The sequence below is a fragment of the Chiloscyllium punctatum genome, chromosome 15 (assembly GCF_047496795.1).
Source record: "Chiloscyllium punctatum isolate Juve2018m chromosome 15, sChiPun1.3, whole genome shotgun sequence".
NCBI lineage: Eukaryota > Metazoa > Chordata > Chondrichthyes > Orectolobiformes > Hemiscylliidae > Chiloscyllium > Chiloscyllium punctatum.
In genome coordinates, this window is record NC_092753.1 from 83,348,784 (window position 1) to 83,365,855 (window position 17,072).

The 17,072-nt window shown below is 40.9% G+C and overlaps 1 protein-coding gene across 4 annotated transcripts in view; it reads right to left on the reverse strand.

The window, feature by feature from the left end:
• Positions 1–17,072, reverse strand: part of LOC140486469 (dual specificity tyrosine-phosphorylation-regulated kinase 1A) — a 114,295-nt gene that overhangs the window by 61,629 nt on the left and 35,594 nt on the right. For 3 of the 4 annotated variants that reach the window (XM_072585681.1, XM_072585677.1, XM_072585678.1), the window contains one exon: positions 7,027–7,094. In XM_072585681.1, coding sequence (XP_072441782.1) covers positions 7,027–7,036 — 10 coding nt within the window. In that variant the 5' untranslated portion in view covers positions 7,037–7,094. Of the gene's footprint in view, positions 1–7,026; positions 7,095–16,823; positions 16,935–17,072 lie in introns of all 4 variants that reach the window. The other variant, XM_072585679.1, reaches the window with a different exon arrangement.

Here is a 17,072-nt window from a genome sequence, read left to right on the forward strand (position 1 = left end):
AAAGGAAAAGATAAAAGGGATAGCAATCGATGGAGGAAGGTGGGAAGTGAGTGTGGTAAGTCTGTGGAAAGTTTGGAGTAGATGGTTGGGAAGGAAGATGGCCAGGCAGGTCAGGTCAGATCAGATCAGAGGGCTGGAGCTGGGATAGGGTTCAGGAGAGGGGAGATTTGCAAATTGGTGAATTCAAACATCGAGGCAGTGTGGTTGTAGGCTACTGAGATGGAAGATGGAAGAGCTCCTCCTCCAGTTTGCAGAGAGACTGCTCAAAGACATTTGCTTTGGGCTTCAGAATGTGCGACAAGTATGATGGAAGAATGAGCGATTCTCACTTGACACCATGACTTTCCAATTGCCACATCAACATTGTCTCTAAAGCACTTGAAACCTTCTTGAACTTGAAAAGTTGAGCTATACTTGCAAACTTCCAAAAATTTTTCGTGGAAACATTGTTGTTGAAAGATGGTTTTCCAATGATTTAGCACTCCAGTCTAACTTACTTTCATTTTTTTGGCCCAACGACATAATGAGTGTGCACAAGCTTAGCTACTTCAGAGTTATTCATTTGGAACTTTGCCTCATCACAGAGCATCCTTTTACTGAATTTCCTGTTCTGTTGGCAGGAATGGCTGACATCTTGGCCACAACCAGAGTTTCAGGTTGCCTGAATTTGACTCATCACATTTTCACGACTTGAAATCTAAGAAGGAAGAGCCTCAAGTTCAGAAACATTTTTGGATCATTGCAATCTCTTTTGTGGTAGAAGTGACCTGTACAAGGAGGATGGATTACACCTCAATTGGAAGGGGACGACTTTACTAGCAGGGAGATTTGCTAGAGATGTTCGGGAGGATTTAAACGAGTAAGGTGGGGCAGGGGTGGGAACCAAGGGAGATACTGAGGAAAGAGATCAATCTGAGACTGGTACAGTTGAGAAAGGAAGTGAGTCAAAATCAGGGCAGGTAGGGACAGAACAGAGAACAAGGTAGGACTGATAAACTAAACTGCATTTATTTCAATGCAAGGGGCCTAACAGGGAAGGCAGATGAACTCAGGACTTCGTTAGGAACATGGGACTGCAATATTATAGCAATGACAGAAACATGGCTCAGGGATAGGCAGGACTGGCAGCTTAATGTTCCAGGATACAAATGCTAAGGAAGGATAGAAAGGGAGGCAAGAGAGGAGGGGGAGTGGCATTTTTGATGTACTGAGATGTACATCAGTACCGATGTACTGAGGGAGGATATTCCCAGAAATACATCCAGGGAAGTTATTTGGGTGGAACTGAGAAATGAGAAAGGGATGATCACCTTTTTGGGATTGTAGTATAGACCCCCCCCCCCACCTTAGAATAGGAGAAAGGCAGTAAGAGTATACTTAAGAGGGAAATCAGGAGGGCAAAAAGGAGACATGACATAGCTTTGACAAAGAGTTAAGGAGAATCCAAAGGGGTTTTACAAATATATTAAGGACAAAAGGGTAACTAGGGAGAGAATAGGGCCCCTCAAAGATCAGCAAAGCGGCCTTTGTCTGGAGCCAAAGAAGATGGGGGAAATACTAAACGAGTATGTCGCATCAGTATTTATGTGGAAAAGGACATGGAAGATATAGAATGTAGGAAAAGAGATGGAGACATCTTGAAAAATGTCCATATTACACTGGAGGAAGGTGTTAGATGTCTTGAAATGCATAAAAAGGAGATAAATTCCCAGTACACGATCAGGTGTACCCTAGAACTCTTGTGGGAACCTAGGGAGGTGATTGCTTGGCCTTTTACCGAAATATTTGTATTATCGATAGTTACCGGCGAGGTGCCGCAAGACTGGAGGTTTGCTAACGAGATGCCACTGTTTAAGAAAAGTGGTAAGGACAAGCCAGGGAACTATAGACTAGTGAGCCTGACATCGGTGGTGGGCATGTTGTTGGAGGGAATCCGGAGGGACAGGATGTGCATGTATTTGGAAAGGCAAGGAATGATTAGGGATAGCCAACATGGATTTGTGCGTGGGAAATCATGTCTCACAAACTTCGCGTTTATTGAAATAGTAACAAAGAGGATTGATAAGGACAGAGCAGTAGATGTGATTTATATGGAATTTACTAAGGCATTCGACAAGGTTCCCCATGGGATTCTGGTCAGCAAGGTTAGATCTCAGAATACACGGAGAACTAGCCATTTGGATACAGAACACGCTCAAAGGTTGAAGACAGAGGGTGGTGGTGAAGGGTTCTTTTTCAGACTGGAGGCCTGTGACCAGTGGAGTGCCATAAAGATCAGGGCTGCGTCCACTGCTTTTCATCATTTATATAAATGATTTGGATGTGAGCATAAGAGGTACAGTTTGTAAGTTTGCAAATTTGCAGATGACACCAAAATTGGAGATGCAGTGGATAGCGAAGGAGGCTACCTCCGATTACAACAGGATCTGGACCAGATGGGCCAATGGGCTGAAGAATGGCAGATGGAGTTTAATTCAGATAAATGAGAGGTGCTGCATTTTGGGAAAGCAAATCTTAGCAGGACCTGTACACTTAATGGTTAGGACCTAGGGAGTGTTGCTGAACAGAGACCTTGGGGTACAGTTCATAGCTCCTTGAACATGGAGTCACAGATAGATAGGATAGTAAAGGAGGTGTTTGGTACGTTTTCCTTTATTGGTCAGAGTACTGAGTACAGGAGTGAGGTCGTCATGTTGAGGGTGTATAGGACATTGGTTAGGCCTGTTGGAATATTGCGTGCGATTCTGGTCTCCTTCCTATCGGAAAGATGTTGTGAAACTTGAAATGGTTCAGAAAAGATTTACAAGGATGTAGCCAGGATTGGGGAATGTGAGATGTGAGGAGAGGCTGAACAGGCTGGGATTGTTTTTCCTGGAGCCTCAGAGGCTGAGGGGTGACCTCAGAGGTTTACAAAATCATGAGGGGCATGGATAGGATAAAAAGACTCCCCTGGGGTGGGGGAGTCCAGAAATAGAGGGCATAGGTTTAGGGTGAGAGGTGAAAGATATAAGAGAGTCCTAAGGGGCAACTTTTTCACGCATACGGTGGTATGTGCGTGGAATGAGCTGCCAGAGGATGTAGTGAAGGCTAGTACAATTGCAACATTTAAAAGGCATTTGGATGGGTATATGAACAGGAAGGGTTTGGAGGGATATGGGCTGGATGCTGGCAGGTGGGCCTATGAGTTGGGATATCTGGTCGGCATGGACGGGTTGGACCGAAAAGTCTGTTTCCGTGCTGTACATCTGTGACTCTATTTGAGAGAATTGTCAATAATCTGAACCAAATAAGTACTGTGTGTGTATTGCTTGAAAACTCACCAATCTTCCGAATTTTAACACAAAATAATAATGATGAAAGAGATTCAACAGTTCAGGCTTATACTCTCTGGAATTAAGACGATGGAGGGGAGATCAAATGGAGGTTTTCACAATGATAAAAAGTTTGGATAAAATAGACATGAATTGGACGCTTTTCCTTCTGGGACATTCTAGAGCGAGAAGTCACAGGTTTAGGATAAGGGGTAAGAAATTTAAAACAAGAGTTGAGGAGAAACCAAAGTGCAGTGAATGCTGGGACAGTAAGTAAATTTAAGGAGGGGTTTGACAGATTTTCAATTGGTCATGAGTTGAAGGAGTACAGAGAGAAAGTAGGAAAGTGGGGGTGAGCAGCATATCAGCGATGATCGAATGGTGGAGCGGACTCCATGGACCGTATAGCTTATGGCATAATTAGTGGGTTTTTATTTTTTAAAGTTACTAATACATTGCACTCCCACCAGTCATAATTAATGCATTTAAGTCATTTGAAAATGGAAGCACTGTTCTATGTACTTTAGCATGAACATTAAAAAATCAATTCAAAAAGAAAGAGTTCCATCTGCACACTATACTCAGCGCTCAATTCAAAACTAGTTAATGTTTTGTTGTGCTTGGAGAAAATTTTGATTTGAAAAAGAGTTCATAAAAAAGAAAAAAGAAAAATAGCAGTCTGAGATACCTTTGCAGCAGTTAAAATAAGTCCAAAATATTTAGGAGTGCTACTAATTGGCTTGGGTTAGTGACACCAATAATCGTTTTAACATCTGTGTTAGGATAAATTGTAAAGCATGTATTTGTGCAGTTGTTAATAACATATTCCACACTGCAAATAATTTTTTTCCACCCCTTCATGCCTGACCATTATTTGTAGAATTGAAACAAAATGGCCCAAATGCATACCCTGACAGAACTGGTTTAATATAGGGATCACTAGATCTATAAATTAAATTGCTAAAAAACAAAAACAAACTATTTTCTACAATCATTTTCTCCAATGTCTTGCAGGGTATAAATCGTTCCAAACAGTCGCAATTTTGCGCCCTCACTGTTGCAGGTTCCTTCCAATAGTCTAATACCTTGACAGTTGGATTTCTGGCAGGATCAGCAAATCATGTTAGATCAGACTCCTCAAAAACTACCTGATCGCTTTATGGGCTCCAGTTCCCCAAAGAAACTTATTTTGAAACAGTACAGTTCCATCAGCAAGCTCCTTTGTGCTGTAAGTGCATCTTAAGCACAAATATCACTAGCAATATATCAATTCCTGATTCTAACTGGCAGAACTACTGATTACTTGATTATATAAATAAGCTCAGTGGCAGCTTTAAATTCATACAATAAATATTGCAGTCCATTAATGCTTCAGCCAAATATTTTGCTTGAAACTATACTAAGGTGTGACTAAACCTATTAAAAAAAATTAATTAAGCTTTAGTTTGTTCCACAATGACACTGCTGTGGGACAATAGTTTTCAGTAAATATGACAAGAAATCAGCCAGTACCATGCTGAGCTAAGAATGAATCATAGAATCATACAGCATTAGAAGCATCTAATCAGTCTGTTGTGCCTGTGCCAGTTCTTTGAAAAGAGCTATCCAATTAGTCACACTCACCTGCTCTCTCCCCATTTAAAAATTACTGCTGGATCTGCTCCCAATATTCATACAGCCAGTCTATTTCAAATCATAATTCGGCAAATAGGATAATTCTCATTGTTGGCTTTGATCAGTTCACCAACCAACCAACTTAAATCTATGACAGAGTCACAGAGATATACAGCAAGGAAGCTGACCTTTGAGTCCAACGACCAGATATTCCAATCTAATCTAGTCCCATTTGGCAGTACGTAGCCCATATCCCTCCAATCCCTTCCTATTCATATACCCAACTAGATGCCTTTTAAATGTTGCAATTGTACCACTTCCTCTCCATTCCATACACACACCATCCTCACCGTGAAAATGTTTCCCCTTGGGTCTCTTTTATATCTTTCCCCTCTCACCCTAAACCTATGCCCTCTCGTTCTGGACACACCCACCCCAGGGTAAAAAAAAAACTTTCTTCTGGATTAGTGGTGCTGGAAGAGCACAGAAGTTCAGGCAGCATTCAAGGAGCAGCGAAATCAATGTTTCGGGCAAAAGCCCTTCATCAGGAATAAAGGAAGTGAGCCTGAAGCGTGGAGAGATAAGCTAGAGAAGGGTGGGGGGTGGGGAGAAAGTAGCATAGAGTACATGGGTGAGTGGGGGAGGGGATGAAGGTGATAGGTCAGGGAGGAGAGGGTGGAGTGGATAGGTGGAAAAGAAGATAGGCAGGTAGGACAAGTCATGGGGACAGTGCTGAGCTGGAAGTTTGGAACTAGGGTGAGGTGGGGTGAAGGGGAAATGAGGAAACTGTTGAAGTCCATGTTGATGCCCTGGGGTTGAAGTGTTCCGAGTCTGAAGATGAGGCGTTCTTCCTTCAGGCGTCTGGTGGTGAGAGAGCAGCGGTAAAGGAGGCCCAGGACCTCCATGTCCTCGGCAGAGTGGAGGGGGAGTTGAAATGTTGGGCCACGGGGCGGTGTGGTTGATTGGTCCGGGTGTCCCGGAGATGTTCCCTAAAGCGCTCTGCTAGGAGGCGCCCAGTCTCCCCAATGTAGAGGAGACCGCATTAGGAGCAACGGATACAATAAATGATATTAGTGGATGTGCAAGTAAAACTTTGATGGATGTGGAAGGCTCCTTTAGGGCCTTGGATAGAGGTGAGGGAGGAGGTGTGGGCACAGGTTTTACAGTTCCTGCGGTGGCAGTGGGAAGGTGCCAGGATGGGAGGGTGGGTGGGTTTTAGGGGGGCGTGGACCTGACCAGGTCGTCACGGAGGGAACGGACTTTGTCTATTTATCCAATCCATGCCCCTCATGATTATGTAAACCTCCATAAAGGTCATCCCTCAGCCTCTGACCCTCCAGGGAAAACAGCCTCAACCTATTCAGTTTCTCCCTTTAGCTCAAATCCTCCAACCCTGGCAACATCCTTATAAACCTTTCCTGAACCCTTTCATGTTTCACAACAATTTTCCAAAAGGAAGGTGACCAGAATTGCACACAATATTCCAAAAGTGACCTAACCAAAGTCCTGTACAGCCGCAACATGACCTCCCAACTCCTATGCTCTGACCAATAAAGGAAAGCATACTAAACGTCTTCTTCACTATCCTATCTATCTGCGATTCCACTTTCAAGGACCTATGAACCTGCACTCCAAGGTCTCTTTGCTCAGCAACAGTCCCTAGGACCTTACCATTAAATGTATAAGTCCTGCTCTGATGACCACTGGTTACTTATAACCCCATCATTGAAAATCATTTTGCTTCTCTCAGTAATAGCAATACCTATCATAATGTGAAAACCTCTAACATTTCCACTTTGACCTTTTCTACTCTGGGAACAGTAACATCTTTTATCTCCACATAACAAAAACACAGATCATTTCACCAAATCTTATCAGCAACCTCTCCAGTGCTTTCATACTGTTAGATGAATTTACATTTATCCAAGCCACAAAATTAAGAATGACATCTATGAATTCTGATTAGATGGAGCAGAAATCCATTTGACAGAATGAAAAAAAAATTCCAGAAAAGAAACAATAGGAGACTTTGCAAATGGGAACTAGTTTCTGATTTATGCCTCAGCATTAGAATCTCAGAATAATATCAAGATGAAAATACCTGTGTGCATTGTCTTCTTCTGTCGGGTCTCATATCATTCTCTGTGGAGTATCCAGCTGCACAGCACTCTGCAAAACCAAAATAAAAATCATAATGTATATAATTCCACCCCCTCACATTTACAATGTCAGAACGTGAATAATGTTGACTAGATATTATTTAGTTATCACGTTAAGTTGGCACTGAAAGGAACAAGGTCACTGTGAGGTACAACTTATGAAATCGAAGGGTGTGGTGCTGGAAAACAGCCAGTCAGACAGCATTCGAGGAGCAGGAGAAATGACGTTTCGGGTATAAGCCCTTCATCCGGGGTGAGGCTTTTGGGCCAAGGGGGCTGAGAGATAAATGGGAGGGGTGAGGCTGGAGGGTGAAGGTAGCGAGGAATGTGATACGTAGATGAAGGTGGAGGGCGGTGCTGATAGGTGGGAAGGGAGATGGACAGATAGGACCATTTGAGGGCAGTGCCAAGATAGGAGGTTGGGACTAGGATATGGTGGTGGTTTTGGGGGGGGGGGGGGAGAGAAAGAGAGAGAAATAGGAGAATGGGCAAACTGGTAAAATCCACATTGATCCCATGGAGGGCAAACTGGTAAAATCCACATTGATCCCATGGAGTCGGACAGTTACTAAGTTTCCCATCATGTTCTGAAGTTTGAAGACATTAAATAGAATGTCCATAATTTTAGAAGATTTGTCCATCTGTACAGGGCCCGTTTTAAAATTTTTGTTTAAATCACTCATGATAAGTGGGCACTGTAGCTGGTCAGCATTTATTACCTGTCTCTAGCTGCCCTCAAGAAGGTGGTAGTGAGCTGCCTTCTTGAACTGCTGCAATCACATGCTGTAGATTGAACCACAACACCCTTCAAAAGAGATTTCATGGTTTTGACCCAGGAACAGTGAAGATTTAGCAATATTTTTCAAAATCAGGATGGTGAGGAACTTGCTGGTGTTAATGTTCTCGTCCTCCAAGATGGACGTGGTCATGTGCTTTGATAGTGTTAAGATCTTTGATTAATTCCTGCAGTGCAACTTGTTGATGCTACATACTGCTGCTTCTGAGCATCAGTAGTGGAGGGAGCAGATGCGCTGCCAATCAGATAGGCTGCTTTGTCCTGGATGGTGTCAATTTTCTTGAGTATTTTTAGAGCTGCGCCTATCCAGGCATTCCATCACATGTCTAACTTGTGCTTTGGAGACAGTGGACAAGCTTTGGGGAGTCAGAAAGTGAGATACACACGAGTATTTATAGTCTCTGGCGTGGTCTTGTAGCCAGTGTTTATGAGACACTCCTCGTTCAGTTTCTGGTCATTAATAAGCCCAAGGATGCTGATAGTGGAGGATGCTTGAAGGTAGAAGACAGAGGGTGGTGGTGGAGGGTTGCTTTTAAGACTGGAAGCCTGTGACCAGTGAAGTGCCACAAGGATCAGTGCTGAGTTCACTGTTTTTTGTCATTTATGTAAATCATTTGAATGCGAACATAAGAGGTATAGTTAGTAAGTCTGCAGATGACAAAAAAATTGGAGGTGCATTGGACAACCAATAGGTTGCCTGAGAGTACAACAGGATCTGGATCAGGTGGGCCAATGGGCTGAAGCATGACAAATGCAATTTAATTTAGATAACTGAGGTGCTGCATTTTGGAAAGCCAAATCAGGACAGGACTTATTTACTTAATGGTAAAGTCCTTGGGAGTGTTGCTCAACCAAGAGACCTTGGAGTGCAGGTTCATAGTTTTATGGAGTGTTTTTAGTGGAGTTGCAGATAGACAGCACAGTGAAGGCAGCATTTGGTATGCTCTCCTTTATTTGTCAGAGCACTGATATAAGAGTTTGAAAGTCATATTGTGGCTGAATAGGAGATTTGTTAGGCCACTTTTGGAATATCGTGTGCAATTCTAGTCTCCCTCCTATAGGATGGATGTTGTGAAACCTGAAAGAGTTCAGAAAAAATTTACAAGGATGTTGCCAGGGTTGGAGGATTTGAACTATAAGGAGAGGCCAAATAGGCTGGAGTTGTTTCCCTGGAGCACCAGAGGCTGAGAGGTGACCTTACTGTTGATTATAAAATGAGGGGCATGGATGGAGGCAAGGTCTTTTCCTTGGATAGGGCATTCTAGAACTAGAGGGCATAGATTTAGGGTGACAGGGGAAAGATTAAATAGGGACATTTTTGGGGGAGGTGGTGGTGGGGGGTGCATCTAAGGAATGAGCTGTCAAAGGAAGTGGTCGAGGGTGGTACAGTTACAACATTTAAAAGGCATCTAGACTGGGTGTATGAATAGGAAAAATTGAGGGATACGGGCCAAACGCTGGCAGAAGGGACTAGATTAATTTAGGATAGCTGATTGGCAGAGACGAGTTGGACTGAAAGGTCTGTTTCCGTGCTGTACATCTCTATAACTGCATGATTCAGTAATGGTAAAATCATTGAATGTCAAGGAGCGGTGGTGAGATCACCTCATATTGGAGATGATAATTCCCTGGCATGTGTGCAAAAATGTTACTTGCTACCTGTCAGTGTTCGCCTGGCTACCATCCAGATCTTGTTGCATTTGATCACAAACTGTTTCAGTATCCGAGGAAGACAGGCAGAAGGCTGGAAAAACAGAGCACACCAAGCAACATCAGGTGGTGGTGAAGTCCACATTTCGGGTGTAACTCCTTCGTCAGTATCCGAGGAATCATGAATGGTGTACAGCCACCAGTGAACACTCCATAATAGGAAAGGTTTGGAGGAATGAATAGGAAAGGTTTGGGACATATGGGCCAGGAGCAGGCAAGTGGGACTAGTCTAGTTTGGGATTATGTTTGGCATGGACTTGTTAGACCAAAGGGTTGCTTTCCATGCTAGATGACTCTGATTTCTGACCTTATGATCGCGGGAAGGTCACTAATGAAGGAGCTGAAGGTGGTTGAGCCTAGAACACTACTCTGAGGAACTCCTGCACAGATATTCTGGAGCTGAGATGACTGATCTTCAACAACCACAATCTAACAGCAGTTATCTTATGTGGCAAGTATGATTCCCAATACCATTGATGACCAACATTTAGAAGACAGACCAATAAGGAGACTTTTTCTGATATGGGTATGTGAACCAAAATATTTGTACAATGTGCACATTTAGTACAATTTAAACAATTTAAAATAACACTGTTTAAAGACTATTGCACATATATTTCCATATAAATATGTTTATGTGATTTTGAGACATGTAAATCTCTACAAGCAGGTTGATGGAAATATTATATTAGTTAAATTTATTCACTTCTCATCTACTTTTGAGATGATCAAACAACTGGATTAGTAATCAGCACATTGAATGATGCAAAAAAAAAGTGACTGTTGATATTAGTAAAATCAGAATGTAAAATGGACTGTACTTTCAGAAATAGAAATCTTCTAAAATGTCCCAAGGGTCAATGGACCTGAAACATTGACGCTGCTTCTTCTGCACAGATGCTACCAGACCTGCTGAGCTTTTCCAGCATTTTGTTTTATTTTACATTCCAGAAACCTGAGGTTATCTAAACCTCTGTTGCCAATGTCTTAAGTTATACCTTGTTTCACTAACCTACGTCATCTTTGCTGACTTAAGCTCGCTCTTACCAAACATCTCCAATTTAAAATTTCATCCATGTTTTCAAATCTCTTACTATCCATCCCAATCGCTCATCTCCCCTAACATTATTCCAGAGATATCTATGCGTGTTTCGGTCTGCGCCTTGAGTACTACCTAATGTAATTGCTCCAGTGACATCAATATCTCCAGCTATTTTGAAAGATCTGGAACATCTTTCTGCACTTGACATGCCTTCTGCAAGGTTGTACTTCATGACAACTGAGATGGCATCTGACCTAATATTTCCTCCTGCAATTCTCTATCAAAAATCTATCAGATCCAATCTTAAAAATGTTATCTAAACCAGGGTCAGCAGCCATTGGTGTGAAAGAATTGCACGTATCTACTAACTTTGTGGAAATATATATTTCCATTTCAGACCTGAACTGTCATTTACATCTCCCAGTTTTTGATACTTGACTAAAATTTAAAAATTCAATTTTAACACCCATCTCCTTCTAAACTGCAAAACTTTCCTACAATTTAATCCTTTTATCTGTTTCTTTCTAGATAGATTCAGATTTTTATGTGAACAAAAGAAAATGTAGTTTGGTAATAATTCTCAATGATGACGATAAATGACAGACTTGTCCACATGACAGGCAAAGGTACAGCAGACATTGTTCAAGACAGAACACTAAGAAATAGCACAAGATTTTAAAAAACTGGTTCTTAGTGGAGAAGAAATAATGAGTGATCTAAAGGTACAAATGCATGGATTCTGAAAAGCTGAAATATATTTTAAGTCAAGAACTTTAATGTAAAAGAAATAATTCTGAACTTGAACAAGTTGGTTGCTGAGAAAAAAGGTACAGTTGCAAAAAGACAAAAATTCTGCCTCAAACACCACAGGCTGGAGCAGATAAAGAAAGTGAGAGTTAAGCACAATTAATTCCGCGAATTAGCAGATTGGTTACAAAGATACAATTGATGGAGAATCATTACAAAATGATTAAAAATTTAAATAATATCACAGAGCAAAACAGAATTCTTCAATATCAAAGTGGATTCACAAACAGTGCTATATCATCATCTCAGATCTCTTTCGTATCCATCACATCTTAAATTAGAATTAGAGAATACATACAATGTGGAATCTGGCCATTTGGCCCATCAAGTCCACTCTGAAGATTACTCCATCCAGACCCATCCTCCTACCTTATCCCTGTAACACTGCATTTCTCATGATCAATCCATCTAACCTGCACATCTGAACTGTGGGAGGAAGCTGGAGCAACCAGAGGAACCCCACACAGACACTGAGAATGTTTGTGTGGAGATTGCACATTCAGAGGGTAGAATCAAAACTGGACCCTTGGCGCTGAGGCAGCAATGCTAACCACTGAGCCAACAATTTCCTAATACCACCACATAATTCACCCGTTCTACCTCTCATACCATGTGCAATCTGTTACTTGATTAACCTAATTTCCTGCCTGCTCAGAAGAATTACTTTGGCTGTAAACTTTCATAAAAATCAAGATAAATCTATAGTCGTAAGCTACCATCCCCATTGGTTCTAGTGCTCCTTCTATTCAATAGTCATACAAGTGAATTCTTGAGACAACTAACCAATGTAGGTACAGGGTGCTTACCTACCTTATTGTAATCTTTACTGAAGTTTTTTCTTCCCCCACTTCCACTGAACATTAATCCAATTAAACCGATTAAAATCACATTATTGCAATAGGTTATCTGTGCATATTCTCCTGTGTTTACTCCTAATTTGGATAATGGCATTTCACACAAAAGAAAATTACAATTATGCTGCAATCCTCCTTTCCAACGTGGAATGCCATATATGGCAAAAGCCATTTTTCTTTGCATGCCTTAAATAGCAGAACAACAAGCTTGTTAATTGGAGACAAACTATTATCTTCCATATTCTTATACTGTTCAGCATTCCTACTCAGACTTTGACAATTAAAAAGCTTTCCTTCCTACTCTTCCATCTCTTGTATCATTCCCAAAACAAACTATTGCCCTTCAGATTGTATTTGCTTTACCTTATACAGATGTGGTCTATCAAGGGGTATGCAATTATGATGGCAATCCCAAAACAAATAACACACCTAGCACTGCAGCAAGTTTTAATTACATTTTTGGCTTTCATGTTGGTAGCACCAATGTCCAACATCTGCAACTGTTGATTTTGAATAAAATCAATTGTGCACCAAACATTTCAATATTAATATTAAGCATTCTTTATGTATGTACCATTTATTGAAACTGTCCTGTTTGCCAAGATTTAAAATAAAATGTACAAGTCCAGCCACTAACCTTCAAATTGCAATTTAGGATGGCTATTTTAATACATACTGGATTAGTGGTGCTGGAAGAGCACAGCAGTTCAGGCAGCATCCAACGAGCAGCGAAATCAACGTTTCGGCAAAAGCCCTTCATCAGGAAACGAGCCATTCCTGATGAAGGGCTTTTGCCCGAAACGTTGATTTCGCTGCTTGTTGGATGCTGCCTGAACTGCTGTGCTCTTCCAGCACCACTAATCCAGTATTTGGTTTTCAGCATCTGCAGTCATTGTTTTTACCTTATTTTAATACATAGCTCAGGCATGTGCAAAATGATGCATATTAATGTAAACATCTGCATACAAGTTATGTCAGCTGACATGCCTTTCGTTCACTTCATTCATTAATGAGACATGGTCATTGGTGGCATGGCCAACTTTTGTTGCCCATCCTTAAATGTTATTTTAAGGACACTGGTGCACCAACTTTTTGAACCACTGCAATCCATGTGATGTAGATAAAACATCACATGGACTGTGCAGCTGGGGGTTTAGCAGACAGTCAAACAACAGTGACAATTCCAAGTCAGAATGGTAAATGGTTTGAAGAAGAACTTCAAAGTAGCTATGTTTCCATTCAACAGCTGCCTTTAATTTTCCAAGCAATAGGGTCACAGGTTTGGAAGGTAATGCTAAATGAGACTTTTTGTGTCCCTTCTGTGAATATTTAGATGATACTAACATCTGTGTGCCTTTGGTCAAGCAAGGGCCTATTTATGTTGATACACTAGGTGTCAACAAATCAGACTTTGTCTCAATTGGCATTAATTTCTTTAGTGCTGTCGAAGCAACACTCATCCAAGCAAGCAAATATTCCCTCTGAACTGTGCAGCAGTCATTCCGACGTTGCATGCATGAAGATCAGTATCAATATGCCAACTGCAGCATCGATTTCCAGTTTCAGAAGTCACTGCCATGCATAGGCCTTGAAGCCAGTAAGAAAGTTTGAAGGAATGACAATGTTCCAAACTTGTTCTGAGCCCTGTAAATTGTAGACAAATTCTGAAAAGTGGAAAAGTGAGCAGAATACTAAGTCTATCACCTGCTACTGTCACCAGAATATTTGTACAGCTAGTACAGTTTAGTGGCTAGTCAATAGTAACACACTGTTAAAAGAATGAGAAGGTTACCTCACAAATATATTCCAAATTCATGAATGACAGTTTATCTCACCTCACATGCCAAATTCAGCTCTTGTCCCTATTTGTATGAGGCTGAAAAGTGATCTTGAACTAAATGGTCCTGGTAGAAACCAAAGTAAGCAAAGCACAGATCGTTGCTAAGTTAATGCTACTGGATGTTACATTTGAGAACATTTTTGATGATCAAGAGAAGACTGATATGGCATCCACTGGCAGGATTGGATGTGTCCAGTTTTTCGTGGAAGCACATAACTGCATAATTGTCCACACTGTCATTTGGATGCCAGTGTTGCAATTGCACAGCTTCAGAATGCACCACAAGCAAGTTAAACTGCCCACCAATCGAGCTGTGCAGTTTGTGGAATACAGCACCATTGCAGTGTGAAACCAGATTCAGAGCATGTTCAGGCTGTTCAGAATTTCAAAGCAATCAAAGACTTGGCACAGCAGCAGACCCTTCCAAGTTCAGTCTACCAACATTAAAGAGACAAATCTGTGCATTACTATGCAAGCTGAGCTGAAGCACTCAGGTAATATAATTGCAGCAATCAAATGTAGAAATTACAGTTTCTGCTTAAAAGATGAAGCAAACCTGCAGATATAAACTTAGAAGAGAACATCCCTATATACAACAACCATCAATTTTATTTCCACTAAATTTCAGGGAAAAGAAATATTATGCAGGAAAACTAGGGGGGGGGGTCAGAGTTTTCATCTGGTCAATTTGCAATGCTATGCAAAGAGGCAAAAAGAAATAGCAGTATCTGGAACCTAAGATTTTGCTAAGGAAGCAATCATCATGGAACGTAATGGAAATTGTGGAATATTTTGAAAAGCTAACAAACTATATTATAATGAAGGCAAAATACCACACGTTAGACTTATCGAAAAGACATTACTGGAGAAATTCAGATCTGGCAGCATCTGTGGAGAGAGAAACAAGTTAACATTTCAAGTCTGGTACCACTCTTCTGTAGAACTATTTCTGAAGATCTGACAGACTCAAAACATTAACTGTTTCTCTCTCTACAGATACTGCCATATCTGCTGAGTTTCTCCTGCACGGTTTGTCACATACTAATAGCACATACGTGCCAATGTTGACAAACAAACTTTAACCCAAGCATAAAACCTGACAAGACAAAAAAAAAGGGCCATTTGAAATGGGCAGTACAAGTAAAGTCTGCTATTCCAAATTTTTAAGCATGCAGAGATTCCAGATACTGCTAACTTTTTTAAATATCAAATGTTGTTATCCATTTAACTATCAATTTTATCACATTCCTCTCTACAAAATACACAAGTCATACATTCATTCAGACGCTTGCAGGCCACTTTTTGGGTACAGTGATGAACTTACTAAGGCTTGCCAACTTTATAGAGAAAAAGGATGACCCAAACTACTCAATTAACAGTCCAATAATCATGAAATCTGTAATGCGAGAACAATGTGAACTTCGCTCATTCAATTATAAAATGATTATGTTATCACACTGTGGACAAACATATGGATAGCACTAAATGCAAAATTAAAATGGAATTGTCCGGTAAAGAAAAACAGCCAGTGCTTCAAAACCAATTAAACTACATGACTGCCAAGAAAACAGAAACTGATCAAGAAGAGCATTATTTCAGATTTCAGAAGAATTAGAACAACACAAGTTCAATTGACCCAAATTTTTTGTATAACACATACCCAGAAGCTATGGCTGAATAAAACTTTAAAGATAAATTAACAGGAGAGTTGCAGGTACTTTTGGCTACAGATGCGGCAACAAGTTGACTGAATATAATCAAAGCAACATTTAATGTCTGAAGGCATATCACTCTAAGCTGATTATCTTCCCAAGGCAGGCTTCTGTTCATAGGAAGGGAGATTCTTCGACAGAAGAAATTAAAGTAGCAGATCAGCTAACTGGACCAGTCATGCCAAACAAGAATATATACAAAAAAGGAATAATTTCAGAGAATGAGAACAATTTCAAGGCTTTTGAAAACCTCTGTTTAAAAACAGATTTTTAAATAAAAATCTACTAATGTTCACAAAACCATTATTGGGAAAAAAAAAATCTGGCTCACTAATGACATTCAGAGAAGGCAACCTGTCACTGTTAGATTCCTTCTTGAGATTCTTACACTCTTGATGCAGCTGTAAAACATCAACTTCTGTGAACAACTACAATTTACTTAAGTCCAAGCTTTTGGAGGATCATTTAACACTTTGCAATGCTTGCGGAGTGTGTTGACAAGGGAATCATCCTCCCTTTATACAGGGTTTCATATCAGTTGGTCATGCACGCAAGACACAACCCCCTGCCACTCCCCCATAGTCACATGCCACCCAAAAACAATGCAAAGTGATTAGGCTATTCCTTAAGACACTGCATGATTAGACTATTCCTTAGACTGTAGCATTTCCAGAGTATGATTAGATTGTCACATCCTGCCTACAAAACAGAAACAAACCCCCACCCCCACCCCCAGACGTAAGGCGAGAGTGACAGCCCTTGACCAAGCATGGTATCAAAAATACTGAGCAATACTGGACTCAATAGGTGTCAGGAGCACTTTTCACTAGTTGGAATCATATATGGCACATGAGAAAATGATTGCGGTTGTTGGAAGCCACTCATCTCAGCTCCATGACATAGGAATTAGGAGTGAGAGTAGGCTATTCAGTCCTTGGAGCACGGTCCGCCATTTAACAAGATTATGGCTGATCTTACCCTGGTCTCAACTCCATTGTCCTGCCTGCTCCTCATAGCCCTTTATCACACTTTTCATCAGAAACGGGTTTTTCTTGACTCTGTTGACTGTTCACTGATCCCTGGAATGTCCTATGAGGAAAGATTGATAAAGTTGTGCTCACTGGAAATTAGAAGAATGAAAAGAGACCTTATTGAGGCATAAAAGATTCTTAGGGTAGACACTGTGCTGTTATTTTGCTTTGTGGGAGAGTTTAGGAGCGGAGAGCA